This window comes from Tauraco erythrolophus, chromosome 1, assembly GCF_009769465.1.
Source record: "Tauraco erythrolophus isolate bTauEry1 chromosome 1, bTauEry1.pri, whole genome shotgun sequence".
Classification (NCBI taxonomy): domain Eukaryota; kingdom Metazoa; phylum Chordata; class Aves; order Musophagiformes; family Musophagidae; genus Tauraco; species Tauraco erythrolophus.
In genome coordinates, this window is record NC_141465.1 from 69,686,468 (window position 1) to 69,703,132 (window position 16,665).

At 52.1% G+C, this 16,665-nt stretch overlaps 1 protein-coding gene across 1 annotated transcript; it reads right to left on the reverse strand.

Annotated features, from left to right (window-relative positions):
- Nucleotides 1-1,353: 1,353 nt before the first annotated feature.
- On the reverse strand, nucleotides 1,354-11,315 carry ING1 (inhibitor of growth family member 1). The gene is made up of 2 exons (XM_086610812.1): nucleotides 10,871-11,315; nucleotides 1,354-2,884 (listed from the first exon to the last, which is right to left on the reverse strand). The coding sequence occupies exons 1-2, from the start codon at nucleotides 11,010-11,012 to the stop codon at nucleotides 2,181-2,183; spliced, it is 846 nt and encodes a 281-aa protein (XP_086466938.1). The 5' UTR covers nucleotides 11,013-11,315; the 3' UTR covers nucleotides 1,354-2,180.
- Nucleotides 11,316-16,665: the final 5,350 nt, after the last annotated feature.

Below are 16,665 nucleotides of genomic sequence, written 5' to 3' on the forward strand. Positions count from 1 at the left end.
CTATGCAGAAGTAAAAGAGGACTTCTGCTTGTCACCGTGAGTGTGTCTGTCTGGCAGGGAACATCCTTGCGAGGTGATGTGGCGCATCTTGTGGCTTTTCAGTACATCTTTAGAAAACAGCCCTTTCTGACTGCCTTGTGTTCAACTGGATCCAAAATCTTGCCTCCCCTACTTCCAAGAGAAAGACCTGCTGGAATACATTGGGAAAAAGCAGCAGCACTTCAGCGGTATGGTTTCCCTGTCCAGGAAGCAAAACACAACTATAAATTTTAAGAGAACGCTGTCTTCCCAAAAAACCCAACCTCAGCCTCCCATATTCGTACAAGACTCCTGTCTGATCCACCAGATTTTGCAACCTTCATTTCCAGGGCCTTCCTACTGCTGGTCCCATCCCCTTCTTGCTTGCAGTCAAGGCCTGCAGGCGGGTGAGGAGATGAAATCACAGAATGGTCAGGGTTGGAAGGGAACTCAAAGATCATCTAGTTCCAACCCCCCTGCCATGAGCAGGGAAACCCTCCACTACACCAGGTTGCCCAAAGCCTCATCCAGTCTGGCCTTGAACACTTCCAGGGATGGGGCATCTACAACTTCTCTGGGCAACCTGTTCCAGTACCTCATCACCCTCAGAGTGAAAAATTTCTTCCTTATATCTAATCTAAATCTGCCCTCCTTCAGTTTAAAGCCATTTAGAAAGTCGTCCCCTCCAGCCACGCAGGTGAAGGAAACAGGCTGACCAAGCTCCACTATAACACTAAGCGACAGGAGGATCTGGATACCTAATCTGATGCACAGCACCTTGGCCACAGCTAACATATTGTTGCACAAAGTGACCAAGAAAAACGCCTGCCCTGGAACGGCTGCAGCAACGCTCTGAAAACGCTGTAACGCAAAAGATCTTTCTGCTGATAACAAACATGGAACAATTTATATCTGTAGTGTAAAAGCATGAAAACACGTGAACAAGACCAGCTCCACGCCATCGATTTTTAGATAAATGGCCAGGTCTGGGAGTGACTGCAATCACAAAAAGAGTAGGTTTGGATAGAAAGGTAAATGCCGTTTTGGCTCTCCTGTGACCTTGCTGGTCATAAGGTCTATGAAGATTCGTCACTGGAACTGTAATTTGGTTACCACTACAACAGTTTCAGGCTTCCCGGCCGCAGCTTGCTGGAGCTGCTGAGGTCAAAGACAAAATGTTTTTAAGCTATACGAATGATCATTAACAGAATTGCTAAAGAAGCAAACTGTCAAAGTTGTTTCATTTATTTCTTAATATCACAGCTGTACAATTTTCATACATACAGCAGGAAATGCACATTGGTTACACAATGGCATTTGGCTGCATTTCCAAGTATAATACAGTAAGTGCAACTCCACTTAAAAATGTACATTTATACAACTTAAACAAATTAAGGATTGCTACACTACTATCTGTGACAGTATAAAGCTTCGTTTATGTTAAGTCTCATTACTAAACCACTTCCTGGTTAAATATAAAACATATTCAATCATTTTAAAATGGCCCTTGTGGTATTTGGCCAGGATATAAAATATTTGTTGTGTAAAATTTAACCATTAACTTCTTTTTTTTAAAAAATAATCCTCTAAGCCTATTTAAACATTTGCTATTGAACTGTTATACTGACACTTTGTAGCAGGAACCAAATTTTACCCTCCTTTTGTTTGCTCTTGCACTGCTTATCGCTGAAAGAAGTTACATTTGTAATGTATTGCAGCTTTATTCAGATACAACCAGATGGCTAAACTATTTAACAATTTTGCTCAAGAGGTAAATAACATTTTTCATTGAAGAAAATGAAATTACATTTCAGAGATATTTGTCATCAGAATTTTAATGAGTGCTACCAGCACTGGAAACAAAACAAAACAAAACAAAACAAACCCAATTAATTTATCTTTTAAGACCCACCCAAACATTCAGTTTAAACTCTTATAACTTTACGTTTGGAATACATTGGTCCACAGACCACATTCTTGTTACAGTTTACCAAATGAAAACCAAAATTGCTTATTGCCGTCCCTATAACAGGAATGGTTCAGTTTTAAACCTCCTTTAAAAATATACATTTTACAATCCTTTCACCTCAACAAAGGTGACATTGACAATAAATACACTGGTTTGGTGGTTTTGTTTTAATTCGCTACGAAAAGTCTACAAACTACCTGTTGTAGGCCCTTTCTTTTTTAGACTTCTCCAATGCCTTGTCCATAGTTTTCTCGTTTTCTCCTCTACATTTGGGGCAGTACCATTTGCCCTTTGGTTTATGATTGAGTCCCACGCAGGAAAAGTGAAACCACTCAATGGGGCACTCATCGTTGTCACATCCTATCATTTCTCCATAGGAGACTTGGTTGCACAAGCAGTATGTTGGCTCGTTAGGGTCAATAGGAAGGTCTGGAGGAGAAGCTTCCCTCTCTGCTTTAGCCTTGGACCGTTTCTTCTTCTTGGACGTTTTGGCTTTCTTCTCTTTTGGAGTTCCTGAGGTGATGTCATCGTGATCATGGTTATTTGAAGCATTTTCTCGATTCTCATTATTCCGTTGCCGCCTCGATCTCTTATTGTTGGGCTTTTCAGCCTGTGCGATTGTCTCATTCTTTGACTTATCTTGGCTGGCTTTCCCGCTGTTTCCAGTGGTGTCATTAGTCTCTTGACAAGTCTCAAACAGTTCCACATGGCTGTCCACTTGCCTAGTTCTGTTCTCAACGAGCTCCACCATCTGACTGACGATTTGGATCTTCTCGTCCCCCAGCTCCTGACTCCGAATCAAGGCTCTCTGAATGCAGTGCAGCGTTCTTCTCTTCTGCACAGCATCTGTCTCTCGTTTAAATTTTTCGTAGTAATCATCCAGGTCCTTCAGAATCTCTGTAAGAAAAAAATAAAAACTATAAATATTTTTGACAGAGAGAACGGCAAAACAAGGCCTTCACATATTGTTCGTTCCACGCAGCAACACCTCTTTGTAATGCACAAAGTTCATAGAATCATAGAATCATAGAATGGTTAGGGCTGGAAGGGACCTTCAAAGGTCATCTAGTCCAACCCCCCTGCAAGGAACAGGGATATCTCCAACTAGATCAGGTTGCTCAGGGCCTTGTCCAACCTGGCCTTGAACGTCTCCAGGGATGGAGCATCCACCACCTCTCTGGGCAACCTGTTCCAGTGTTCTACCACTCTCATGGTAAAAAATTTTTTCCTAATATCCAACCTGAACCTACCTCCCTCTATTTTAAAACCGTTACCCCTTGTCCTATCATAACTGGCCCTCCTGAACAGCCTCTCCCCATCTTTCCTGTAGGCCCCCTTGAGGTACTGGAAGACCGCTATAAGGTCACCCCGGAGCCTCCTCTTCTCCAGGCTGAACAGCCCCAACTCTTTCAGCCTGTCCTCATAGGAAAGGTGCTCCAGCCCTCTTATCATCTTCGTGGCCCTCCTCTGGACCCTCTCCAACTGGTCCATGTCCTTCTTATGTTGGGGACTCCAGAACTGGACGCAGTACTCCAAGTGAGGTCTCACGAGGGCAGAGTAGAGGGGGAGAATCACCTCCCTCGACCTGCTGGCCACGCTCCTCTTGATGCAGCCCAGGACGCGGTTGGCCTTCTGGGCCGCAAGAGCACATTGCCGGCTCATATTGAGCTTCTCGTCCACCAGTACTCCCAAGTCCTTCTCCTCAGGGCTGCTGTCGATCCATTCACCACCCAGTCTGTATTTATGCCTGGGATTGCCACGACCCAGATGTAGGACCTTGCATTTGGCCTGGTTAAACTTCATGAGGTTGGTACGGGCCCACCTCTCCAGCCTGTCGAGGTCCCTCTGGATGGCATCCCTCCCTTCCAGCGTGTCGACGGCACCACACAGCTTGGTGTCATCGGCGAACTTGCTGAGGGTGCACTCCATGCCACTGTCCACGTCACCGACAAAGATGTTGAAGAGGGCCGGGCCCAACACGGACCCCTGAGGGACGCCACTCGTGACCGGTCTCCACTTGGACATTGAGCCGTTGACCACTACTCTCTGAGTGCGGCCATTGAGCCAATTCCTTATCCACCGAGTGGTCCATCCATCAAACCCATGACTCTCTAGTTTAGAGAGAAGAATGTCGTGCGGGACAGTGTCAAAAGCTTTGCACAAGTCCAAGTAGATGACATCCGTTGGTCGACCCTTGTCCACCGATGTTGTCACCCCATCGTAAAAGGCCACCAAGTTGGTCAGGCACGATCTGCCTTTGGTGAAGCCATGTTGGCTGTCACCCACCACCTCCTTGCTCTCCATGTGCCTTAGCATGGTTCCCAGGAGAATCTGCTCCATGACCTTGCCAGGCACAGAGGTGAGGCTGACCGGTCTGTAGTTGCCCGGGTCCTCCTTCTTCCCCTTTTTAAAAATGGGGGTTATGTTCCCTCTCTTCCAGTCATCGGGGACCTCGCCAGACCGCCACGACTTCTCGAATACAATAGCCAGTGGCTTGGCAACTTCATCCGCCAGTTCCTTCAGGACCCGCGGATGGATCTCATCAGGTCCCATGGACTTGTGCACCTTCAAGTTCCTCAGATGTTCTCGAACCTGGTCTTCAAGTACAGTGGGCGGTGGTTCATCCTCACAGTCCCTGCTAGTTCTTTCCACAGCTTGGGTGGTAAGACAAGAGGCTTTACCAGTGAAGACTGAGGCAAAAAATTCATTGAGTACCTCAGCCTTCTCTATGTCCCGGGTAACCAGAGCACCAGTATCCTTCCGGAGGGGGCCTATGTTCTCCTTGGACTTCCTTTTGTCCCCTACATACCTATAGAAGCATTTCTTGTTGCTTTTTATATCCCTTGCCAAATTCAATTCCTTTAGGGCTTTAGCCTTCCTCACTTGATCCCTGGTCACTCTTACAGCTTCTCTGTATTCCTCCCAGGCTATCTGTCTCCGCTTCCACCCTCTGTAGGCTAACCTCTTCATTTTCAGTTGGTCCAGGAGCTCCTTGCTCATCCACGCCGGCCTCCTGGTCTTTTTGCCCGACTTGTTCTTCGTCGGGATGCACCTCTGCTGAGCTTGGAGAAGGTGCTCCTTGAATGTGGACCAACTTTCCTGGGCCCCTTGTCCCTCCAGGGCCGCCTCCCACGGCACTTTGCCCATCAGGTGCTTCAAGAGGCCGAAGTCCGCCTTCTTGAAGTCTAGGGTACAGAGCTTGCTGAATGGTTTCCTTGCTGCCCCATGGATCTTGAACTCCACTGTGTCGTGGTCACTGCAGCCAAGGCTATCCTTAAGTTTCACATCGCCCACCAGTCCCTCCCTGTTGGTGAGCACAAGGTCAAGCATGGCACCCCTCCTTGTCGGCTCCTCTATCACCTGCAGGAGGAAGTTGTCATCCACGCATTCCAGGAACCTCCTGGACTGCCTGTGCCCTGCCGTATTGTCTCTCCAACAGATGTCAGGGTGGTTGAAGTCCCCCATGAGGACCAGGGCTTGTGACCGCGAGGCTGCTCCTATCTGGCTATAAAGCGCCTCATCTGCTCTGTCCTCCTGGCCAGGTGGCCTGTAACAGACTCCTACCGTAACATCCCCTATCCGTCCCCGTCCTCTAATCTTGACCCATAAGCTCTCTGTCAGCTCGTCCTCCGACCCCAGGCGAAGCTCCACGCACTCCAGCCGGTTGCTGACGTAGAGAGCGACACCCCCTCCTCGTCTCCCCTTCCTGTCCTTTCTAAAAAGCTTATACCCCTCCATGTTGACACTCCAGTCATAGGAGTCGTCCCACCACGTCTCCGTGATGCCAATAAGGTCGTAGCCCTGCTCATGTACACGCATCTCTAGCTCATCCTGTTTATTTCCCATGCTGCGTGCGTTGGTGTACATACACTTGAGATGGGCCTCCGACAAAGCCGACTCGCTGGCTGGAGTGACAGGTGTTCTCTTGGACGGCAGTGTAAGATCGTTCGAACATACCTGCGATCCATCCTCAGCTTCTGGACCCTCGGTGCTGGCACTGGTGCCATGCTGACAGCGGTATAGATCTGACTTCTTGGCTGGAATTCCCTTCTTCTGTTCTACAGATACTTCCAGCATATCTTTACCATTCTTGATATTCCCCCCCTCCCCCTTCAAATCTAGTTTAAAGCCCTGCCAATGAGCCCTGCTAGCTTTTGAGCTAAGACCCTGGTTCCCCTCTGAGAAAGGCAGGTCCCATCCGGTGCCATCAGACCTGGTTCAGCGAAAGCCTCCCCATGATCAAGTTGAGCAAAGACAGATTCCCTGAAGCTGGTACCTGACAAGTGGCTCACGACTCCAGGGGATTACTTTTGTTCTAGTTGATCTCTCAGGAATAGAACACAAAATGCTGTTTCAGACAAAAAGAAAAGGGACTAAATACAATTTTATGCATGTTGACAATTCTTTCCTTTAACCTTATCAGTAATTAAAAAGAACTAACTAAACAAATACGCACACACTATCAAAAGTTCCAAAATTAATTGTAAAATTAGAGAGGAAATTAAAAGATTGTTTTCCTGGATATTTTCTGTATAACAACATTAATATTTTCAGTGAATGACTGACAGCAGGAGAAAGAGAGTGGGTGAAAAAGAAAGCACAAACCAGCGTAGAAATCAGAAGCTGAGTTACTTAGAAATCAATATCATACTTGACAGGTGACGCAGAAGAACTCCAAATACGCGGGACTAGACCTTAAACTATGGCAAGTTTCATACAATACTGCTGAGTTATTTTTGCTGAGAATGTGAAGCCACTTAAATCCATAGGACTACAGAATTATGATTACAATATCCACGACATCTAGATGACTTCCTCCCCATGCTTTCTGTAAAATACTTGTTGCTTACTTTTTAAAACACAAAAATACAATCTTCATTAAATATTTACTGCAAAGAAGGAGATTAAAAGGCTAGAGGATAACATTAAAGATGATATGTCAGATCTTGAATTGCACCTCAAGGATTGTTCCAACAGTTTACAAGAAAGAACACTGCACAAAAGTTTTGCAAGTTTCAAGACTAGCTCTCAAAACCTATTTTTAAGCAGATGTTTTTGAGTTTCACTACAATACTCAAATCGATTCAAACACACAGGACACGCAGCATCTCATAGGTTAGAACATTCCGCCTTAGAGAAGCAAAATATACGGAGATATAAAATCTAGCCTCAACTCATCTAACAGAAATCGAGATCTCGTACACATGCAAATAGTGTTACTAAAACTGTCTGAATTTCACAAATATGAACTTACTTTTTAAAAACTTTTTTTTCTAGATATGAGAATGTGATAACATCAATTCACATAAGCAATTAATAGTTATCCTGTGATTTAGGTTTTGTCTTGCCTAAGTAGATTTTTTGAACATGGGTGTTCCAAATTTCTTGTGAAGCTGTGGAAAGTTTATGCAAGTTTTACTTCAGTTTTTAGGGCTGCAGTCTATGCTTCTCACACCAGTTAAGCATGACCTGTCATCAGGTACTGCAATATAACCGATCTGACCCAAAGTAGTATTTCAATATGTTATTAACTATCTTAAGCAAATGCCTTTTTCCTAACTAAAAAAAACCAACCCCCCCCCCCCCCAAAAAAAATCTACCAGAAAAAAAACACCTGTACCAACACCATCAAAAAAAACCCCTGTGTAGAGAAGATTAATCCTTCCTTGAAGAAGAGTAAAAATCCAGTGTTGATTATTTTTAATGGTTCAAATGCTGGTTTCATGTTCTGAGTTTTGGCATTTCACTGATGTCACCAGTTTAACCCATCTCAAACCAGCACGTATGCATCATTCTTGAAGAATACTCTTCCTCGATACTGCAAAAAATTAGCAACTTAATGACTTAAGTCAGGCATTATGGAAACTTTGATTCTAGTACCGCATATACACATCAACACTACAGCAGCACACACACCACCTCCTGAAACTGCAGTATTATGCAGGAGAAATAGCTGGCTGCAATGATCTTGAATTCTGCAAAGCCCTGCCGAGCGCGTCCTCGGGCACTGACGCGTTTACCATGTCAGATACGGTGCGAGATGTGCCTTTTTCGCAAAGGCACGCAAACAGAAAGGGCTGCATCAGTGTCGGAAACGTTACTCAAGCAGCGCACCAGCTAAAAGAAACAGCTTGACAGCTGTCTACTACAGCTCGGGGGAGGACTGCACCACCGTTCCTCGTACCAGCACGCTCGGCTGAGGCTGCCCGCCCTAAGGAGGCTGCGTTTCTAGGAATTCCAGAAAACTGCTTTCCCCTGGCGTGCTGTAACGGAGAGACCCCAAAGCAGAGTTTCGCGCGATCTGCATGTTACGCAATCGTTCGCCAGCTGTGAACGCGCACCCTCAACACGACAAAAAAAAACAAAAAAAAACCACGGTGCCGTATGCTGTCAAAGCTTTATTCCCACAACAGCTCCGCAGCCCTCACGGGGGCTGCGACGCCGCCGTAATGGCTGCGCGCCCACGCACCCGGGAACCCCCTCCCACTCCGCCGACAGGGCGGCCAGCACAGGGCAGCTCGGGCCTCCCGAGGGGACGGCGGAGGCGGGAGACGCCTCCGCGGGCAGGAGGGACAGAAACCCCGCTGGGATGCCCGCACTCCGCCGCCGCCACCCCCCGGCCGGCCGGCTGCTACACGCGGAGGGCCCCTCCGCCGGGAGAGCGGGGTCCGGGACACCGGCGCGAGTGCCTGGGGAGAGCCCGGCCCCCTCCGCCCCCCGCCCCGCCCCTCTGCGGTGCCACCCGCCGGCTCCGGGGCCGCCCCTGAGCCCCCGCCCCCGCCAGGGAGCTGGGCTCGGCTCGCCCCGCCCCGGCGGCTCCGCCCCGCCCCGGGCCCGGCAACCCGCGTGCTCCCCGGCCCGGGGAGGGAGCGGGGAGCGGAGGGCGCCAGAGGGCGCCATGACGAAGCGGCGGGTCCGGTCCTAACGTCAGGCAGGCCCCGCGCGCACACCGGCTGGCCGAACGGGAAGCGGCCTCATCCCGCCGGGCCGGGGGGGCCGCCTTCTCCTAGCAACCAGCGCGGCGGCAACGCCCCGGAAGTGACGGAGCAGCTATTGTTCTCCGGCAGGAAACCGGCGGCGGTCCCCCCGTTCGCAGCGTAACAGGGGAGCCAGAGGAAGCGGGGGAGGAGGGGCGTGAGAGGAGGCGGCGGCCTGCCCACCCTCGCGCCTATCGGAGGCGCCGGCGGGGAGAGCCCGCCCCTGCTGGCCCGCCGTTCCCAATCGGAACCAGAAAGAACACGGAGAGTAAAAATAATAATCAAAAAAAAGCAGCCAATCACAGCGGGCAGAGCGAGCTTGCGCCCGCCCCCTCCAGCCGCAGCGCGCCATTCACGAGCAAGAGAAGGCGGGAAGAGCGGCGGCCCCCACCCCGGGAACACGTCAGTCAACACTCCGGACGCCCAAGGCTGGCCGGCCCGCTGCCGCCGCCCCAACCAATCAGAACCCGCAGGCGGGGCAGGCCCAGATATTCAAATCAGCCCCACAGAAAAGTTGCTTCTCGAAACGTCACGAGGGGGCGGGGCACAAGGACTGGCCCGGCCCGAGGACCAATCGGCGAGAGGGGGCGGGCCGCGGCCGGCCCGTGGGGAGGCCCCCCGCCTACCAGCTCCGCCGGGGGCGGGGCCAGAAGCGATATGCTAACGAGGGGCGTTGATAAAAGCCGCGACGACGCCGAGTCCCTCGCAAAATGCTCAGGCTCCTGTCCGTCGCTACGGCGTGTGTGTGGGGCGCGCCAGAAGCGCGCTGCCCTTCTCCGCCCCTCCGGCCCGCGCCCCCCACGGCTGCCCGCGGAACCTTCCCCCGGCCCCTTCCCCCGAAAGCCACGGGGCTCCCTGGCGGGCTGCCCGACCAGCGGCTGGGGGAACGGCGGGGTTCGCTGCCCACCGCCCCGAAGGCCACATGCACGGGGGGCGCGGGGCGGCGCGCACGCCGAGGGAGAGGGGGTCCTTCCCTGCCCGGCACCCCGACTGTCACCGCTGCCGGCGGCACCCAATAAAGCCCTCCCCTCCCCCCTTCCCGAGCGGACACGAGCAAGCAAGCGACAAACCTGCCCCGAGCCCCGCACAAACCGGCCTCCCCTCCCCTTCGCCCGTGGGGCACGGGGACAGCGCGCCCCGAGTGCCGGCAGCACGGGGAGGGGAGAAGGGGGGGGCACTCCAGCCTTCAGCACATCCGTAAACCCGACCGTATGACCAGCACACCCCCCCCCCGCACACCCCACATCGCACACGCTAGTCCCGTTCCCCCCCCGCCCCACGGCGCGGGGCTGTTTCACGGGGTGAAACGAAACCCACCTCGGAGGGAGCGAAGAAAGCACACCCTGCCCCCCACTCTCGCCTAACCCCCCCCTCCTCCCTCCTTCCCTCCCTCCCTCCCTCACTAGCTGTCTCTCTCCCCTACTACAGCCATAATGAATACTGTACATTCCTAAATGTTGTGCTGTAATCTCTCCCTCTCTGTCCACCCAGCACTTTCTTCTGTACCCCCAAACCCTTCCACCTCAGCCCCACGGCCGGGGACGGCCCCCCTTTGTGCACCGCACACCCCACTTCCCTGCCTCCGCCTTCTTGGCCAGCAATTTACACAGAAAAGCAGAGTCCTTGCTTAATAAGAGAAGCTGGAGACCTTTTGTTCCGCCCCATGACAAGAGCTAACGCTGCAGATCAGCCCCTCTCTCTCCTCGGATCTCTCCTCCTGGCTTTCTCCCTCCTCTCACCTCCCAAAAATAAAACTACCATCCCTCTGGGGTGCAGAGGGGCAAACGGAGCCGAGGCTCAGCTCTGAAGAAAAGAAAGGCAAAGACACCCTCCCCCCCCCCCCAAGCCCCATACCACACACACACACACACACACACACACACACAAATATATAGAAAGCACTTACCTTGATATTTGGCGTCAATTTCCCTCATCAAGGAGACGTTTCTCTGCAGATCGAAGGGCATAGACTCGATGGAGTCCAGATAATCCTCCACATAGTTCACTAGGTGAAGCTGGTCTCCGTTTGCAGGACTCAACATTTTCATCCGGCAAAGAAAAAAAAAAATATCCTTCCCCACACCTCTCTCTCCTTGTCTGTGTGAGAGCAAGTGCTGCTCCCTCCAAAGACGGTAACCCCGATGAACGGCTCACTCCCTGCCCACCTCTCTCCGTAGCTCCCCCAAAAAAACGAGAGAAGCTACATCTGACTCCTCTTGTGTGAAACAGAGGGAGAGAGAGACACACACACACCCTCCGCTAGTCCCCTACAGCCAGCAGCAGCTGATTGAATGGCTGTCGTTGTGGGTAATTCACGAAGGAGGTGGTAGGAACAATCAGAGGGATTTGTGTGTGTGTGTGTGGGGAGGGGGGGGGGAAGGAGGAGGGGAAAGGAGGGAGGCTTAAACCAGCTCCTCCGAAACAATCTGGAAACAAAATGTGCTCTGCAAAGTGTCTGTCAGAGGCAGCGGCAGCCCCTCTGCATGCGCCAGCGCCGCTCTGCTCCGCTTCTCCGCCGCTCCCCCCTTCCCCGCTCTCCTCACCGCCGCCGCCGCCGCCGCTGCTGCTCCCCGGTGATATTAACGCAGCCTCCTCGCTCCTATACGCCGCACTTGATCCAACGTGGAAAACCCAAATACCAGTTTCAAACACTTGGGAAACATTCAGCCCCGCCACGCACGGCGCATGCGCACCCCTCCCAGCGCTGTATACACACACACACACACATACACACACACTGACACACTCGCCGCGCGCGCACACACACACACTCTCCCCCTCCCCCTCCCGGAACCGCGGCGGAGCAAGCGCTCCGCTGCATATTCATCGTCCCTCCTCCCCTTACTCACGTTTGGGGAGGGAAGGCGGCAGGGACGCGGTCGCAGCGAGGGGGCGGGCGGCTCGGTGCCGGCGTAGGGAGGAAGCCCTCGCGGCCGGGCGGGGGGGCGGGAGGTGGAGGCTCCGGTGAAGTTGAGCGGACGCTGCGAGGAGAGCGGCCCGCGGGGAAGCTGAGGGGCGAGCCCGAGGCCGGCGGGCTGCCGGAGCTCGCGAGCGGGGCAAGTGGAATGCTTTTGCGGTAGGGCACGGACTTGGGAGGGAGTCTCTCGCCTTCTGCGAGCCGGTGGCGGAGGCCGCGCTCGCTCCGGAAGGGGCGAGCTCCGAGGGCTTTCCTAGGAGGTACAGGGAGAGAGAGGCACTGAGAACCATGCGACGCCACGGCGGTGGCTGCGCCGCCACCCCGCTCCGGGGGCAGGGCTGCACCCGGCGCGGCGCCGGCCGCCGAGGAGAAACACTACCTCCCTCCTCAGCGGGCAACCGCATCAATCACCCCCGCGACGGCTGACATCCGCTCCAGCCAATCACCTCTTCCCTCCTGCCCCGCCCCGCAGCTCCTTTGACCAATCCCCGCCGCGAGAGAGGGAGGGCGGGAGGACGTTGCGGTGACAACGCTGCCAGGTTACGGGCCGCGGCAACAAGGGCGGTAACCTGCGGGGGGAGGGGGAGGGGCAGGGAGGCGGGCACACGCATGCGCACTCCCCGCAGCGCGAGGAGAAAATGGAGCCGTCCGTTACGGGCGCGATTCGACTACGCTTCCCGGCGGCCCCCGCGCGGCGGCGCATGCGCGATGGCGGGCGGGCTCGCCGCGGCGCTCCTTGCCCCGCGCACCGGGCGGCTGCGAGGGAAGGGTCAGCGGGTCGTGTTGGCGCCGGGAGGGCAGTGCCGTTCCCCGGGGGGCGCCTGAGGCCGCGTTCGGGAGTAGCGGGGTGGCGGGCTGCTCCCGCTCCGCTTGGGCGTCCGGCGGAGAGGGCTCTGAGAGCCTCCGGTGAGAAGGAGAAGAAGCGCCGGGTGCAGCCCCGGGTCGCTCGAGTTCTCCCCGCCAGGGCGGCCCGGGGGCGGTGAGGAAGAACCTCGCTGTCGGTCACCTTTCCCGGGGCTGGGGCTCGCCGGGGGCCGCCCGTCTTCGTTTCGCCGAGTTGCTGCCGTGGCCGTTCGTACCCAGCAGCTGCCCCGCCGCGGGCCGGCCGGTAACGCGCCGGCCCGGGGGGCGCGGAGAGATTAGACCCGAGCTTGTGCTCGAGCCCCCCGGGGCTGACAAATCCGCCTTCCCCCGCGTCGGGGCGCCGAGCGGCAGCAGCGCCTGGCGGGGCAGGGGGCGGCGGTAGGACCGGGGACGGGGACGTCCTCCTCCGCCGGCGATGGCCGGCCCTGCCCGCCGCCCGCCCCGCTCTGCTCTGCCCTCCCCTCCCCTCCCCTCCGGCGGCGGGGCTCCTGCGCTCCCCACGCCGCGGTCTCTTGCGGCGGGAGGCGGGGCGGCGCAGCCCCGGCCCGGTGGGGCGAAGCGGCGTTGGCGGCGCCGGCGGTTGTGTCTCGTCCCTCGTTAGGGAGATGCCCTCGCGTGTAGCTGGTGTTTCCTCTCGGGAAGTCACCAGAGCCCTCAGACAGCCGGTCCCGCCAGGAGCGGCGGCGGCGGGTAGCGAGCAGCGGGGAAGGCGGGCCGGCCTGGGAAACCTGCCCCGGCTCCAGCAAAGCAAAACAACGCACGCTTTCTGCCTCTCTTATTTTTTTTTTTTAAAAAACGTCACTGGCAATCCCCTAATTTAGGGGAGACTGACTCATCGTTTCTAAACGCTCAGACTTGCTGGTGCAGTCGTTGTTTATTGAGGCACGGATGTTCTGCTGCTTCTTGTAGGGAGGAGGGAGCGACAGCCTGACTAAGGACCTCAGCATCTTAAGCCCATTTAAGTATTTCTGCTGCTGTCATCAGCTTCATGTCTGAACGCCCAGAGTGGGGTTTTCAGGGGAGCTCAGGCAGCTATTTACCGATCCCTGCAGTGGGAGCCACGCTCTGAAGTACTTCTGACAAGTGGAGCCTATCTTCCATAGCATAGACTAAGCCTGTTCTGAACTGACTCTGCCCCACTCCTTCGGGCAGACTTCAGAGGGCAGTTGCTCATTTTCTGAAGATACCTGTAAGTTCTCCGTTCTTTTCTTCTCCTCATTTTCTGTTTCCATGAGTTGCTGTACTTGCCGATGTAAACCTCGAAAACCTAACATCTTAAATATGTAAATGATGATGAGTACTACAGCATCCAGGCAGCGCTCCAAGCCAGCGTTTCTGGACCTGTGTGCTCTGGTTTACGGTGGCATCGAGAGGGAGTTGTGTAATGGCAATACTAGCCTGGGAACACCTATTCTAAAGTGTTGGCACCACCTTGGTAGTTACAGCCTGTTTCACCCTTGCCTTGAAGATGCTGAGCCACTGTCAGCAATTAAAGGTAGCTAACAGTCCTCTGGCTATTGTAAGAACCCATGCCAATAATTATGAGTCAGTAGAGGCAAGACATCTGAGAAGAATTCAAATGAGTCCCAAAAAGGTCATTCTTGCAAAAAAGTTTACCACCGTTCTAGGTGGACAGTAGTAATTACACATACAAATAAGAAATCGGTTTGTAAAAGTACCTGCTAATTTACTAAACAGGAACTTCTGTCCTTCCTCCTTACAGACCAAAAAGAAAAGGTTAGGAAGGTGCAACTTTCAAGTATAGTTGTGACCTGCTAAGCTTCAGTAATTTGCTCAAAAGTATTGATAGGCTCAGACGCACTGAGGATAGAGAGCTTGGCATCATCTGCTTCTTAAAAGTGCTGTCTACTAGATCTTCCTCTGTTAGCCTCTCCTAAGTTGTCTGAAAAGTGACAGAAAAAAACCCACATAATTGGACTTTGCACTAATCCTGCAGAAAGGATGGGACTGAGCTCACTTGAGAATGTGTTTGGTATACACTTCGAAGATCCTCTTTCACAGTTCCCAAAGATGATTCTCCGTGCTTTGTGTGGTGCTGTAATCAAATATACCTGACCCAGAAACACCTATTCTCTGCACCCCACTCTAGGCTCAGTAGCATGTTAGCCATCTTTTTACGAAGCTGAGGGGGAAATCGGGTATTTGTGTGCATCTCCAGATTAGAAAGTTTTAGAAGATATGGAGCTGACACCTGTTGTCCAACTCAGCTTCTTTTCCTCCTCTGCTTTCTTTTTGCTTTGGCCTCTTGCCTCTGAACTGCAGTAGATGAGAGATTTTGAATGGAGTTTCAGTTGCTCTTTTGTATTAGGGGCCTGTTTCTTACTCTGGTGGAGCACTCACAAGTAGAAGTGTAGGAAATGTGTCAGAGAAGGAAGAGACTTATGGGCTTCATTTTCTTCCTATTTTCTATACTTCATGGGAGGATAAAGTATTTAACACTCTCCCTCCTGATTCCAAGTCCCTTTGCTCTGATTACAATAAATCTTTCCTGTTTAGAAACCCAAATATCTGTTTTTTTCAAAACTTTCTTGAGGCTGTTACCTTACCAAAGATCTAAACTTACAGCAGTGGGAATCAAGGGAACATACAACCAGATCAACTCAGGCGACTACTCTGTGACATACATATTATGTATATATAATATTATATAACATATAGTTCATATATAAATATTCCAGTAATTATGGTTATTCCAGTCGTTACGGTTATTCCATCTCATCAGCACAAAGTTCAGAATTCTTACTATGAAGAACATAAAATCCCCAATGTCCGAACGTGTTCCACAAACGCAGATACTGAAAATATGAGGATAGATGATTCTGGCTGCTTCCTTTCTCTGCCTGAGTTGAATATTACTATATGAAATACTATGTAATTGCTACAGCTGTGTCTCTATTAGAAAATATAGTGTCTTCTGATCATTCGTCATTATACTTTATAGGTACAGACAAATCAGATGAGTTATTCCTTCTAATGAATTGCTGGTTTTCACCCGTTAATAGCTTAATCCCTCTTTTACTGTTATGAATGTGTTTTTTTTTTTTCTTGTTTGTCTGTTTCTTCTTTATGAGGCTAAATTCATACTTATCTGGGTGATAACAGTAGAATTTTACAAGTCTGTTCATTTTGCTTATGTTCGTTTTTGAAATAAAACTGCAAAAGATTAACATGCAAGATGAGCAGAGCTGAAGTTGGCAAGCATGAAGACCAGCAGACAAGTCATAGTTCACACAATGCAACATGCATTGTCTGTGCACTGGACCGTGTACACCATTTACAGGTATTTGGGCCAGAAATACCTGTTTGTGTCAGCAAATCATGTGGGATTAATGGATTCTAAAATCTGGAAAACACATCTAGCTGAGCTGGTCCTTTTTCTTCTTCTCAGTAAAGGCTCAAGAACTGCAAGGACTTCCAAACACTTACCTAACGTAGGCCTGCCATTCTAAACTTTTGGTCTTTTTATAAGTCAAGTCCTGCTTAAGAAAATGAGTATTTCACAAGATACAATGCCTCATCTCTTCCTCTGCTTGCCAAGAGACTGTTGCACTCACTGCCTCTTTTCACCTCTGTTAACATTCTGGCTGCTGCCATCTCTTTCTTGCACCTGCTGCACCTAGTGAGGTTAAACAGCACTGGCATTCCAGGTGAGCAAACAATTCTGATTGGAACTAGTAATTGTGCATTGCAGTACAAGGCCGAGGCAGGAGTACATCTGAGTTGTCCCAGTATGGAGCCAGCACAGATCAAGGGGAGCCTATTCCTTGGGCTCCACATTCCCACAATGAGTTCAAGAGAGACGCACCTTAACAGTTGGAAACCACTGACAAAGACACCAGTCCAACCCCTCCTGACCCAGTTCATAGCAACCCTTAGGCTTGTTTCTGTGAACTGTGGCA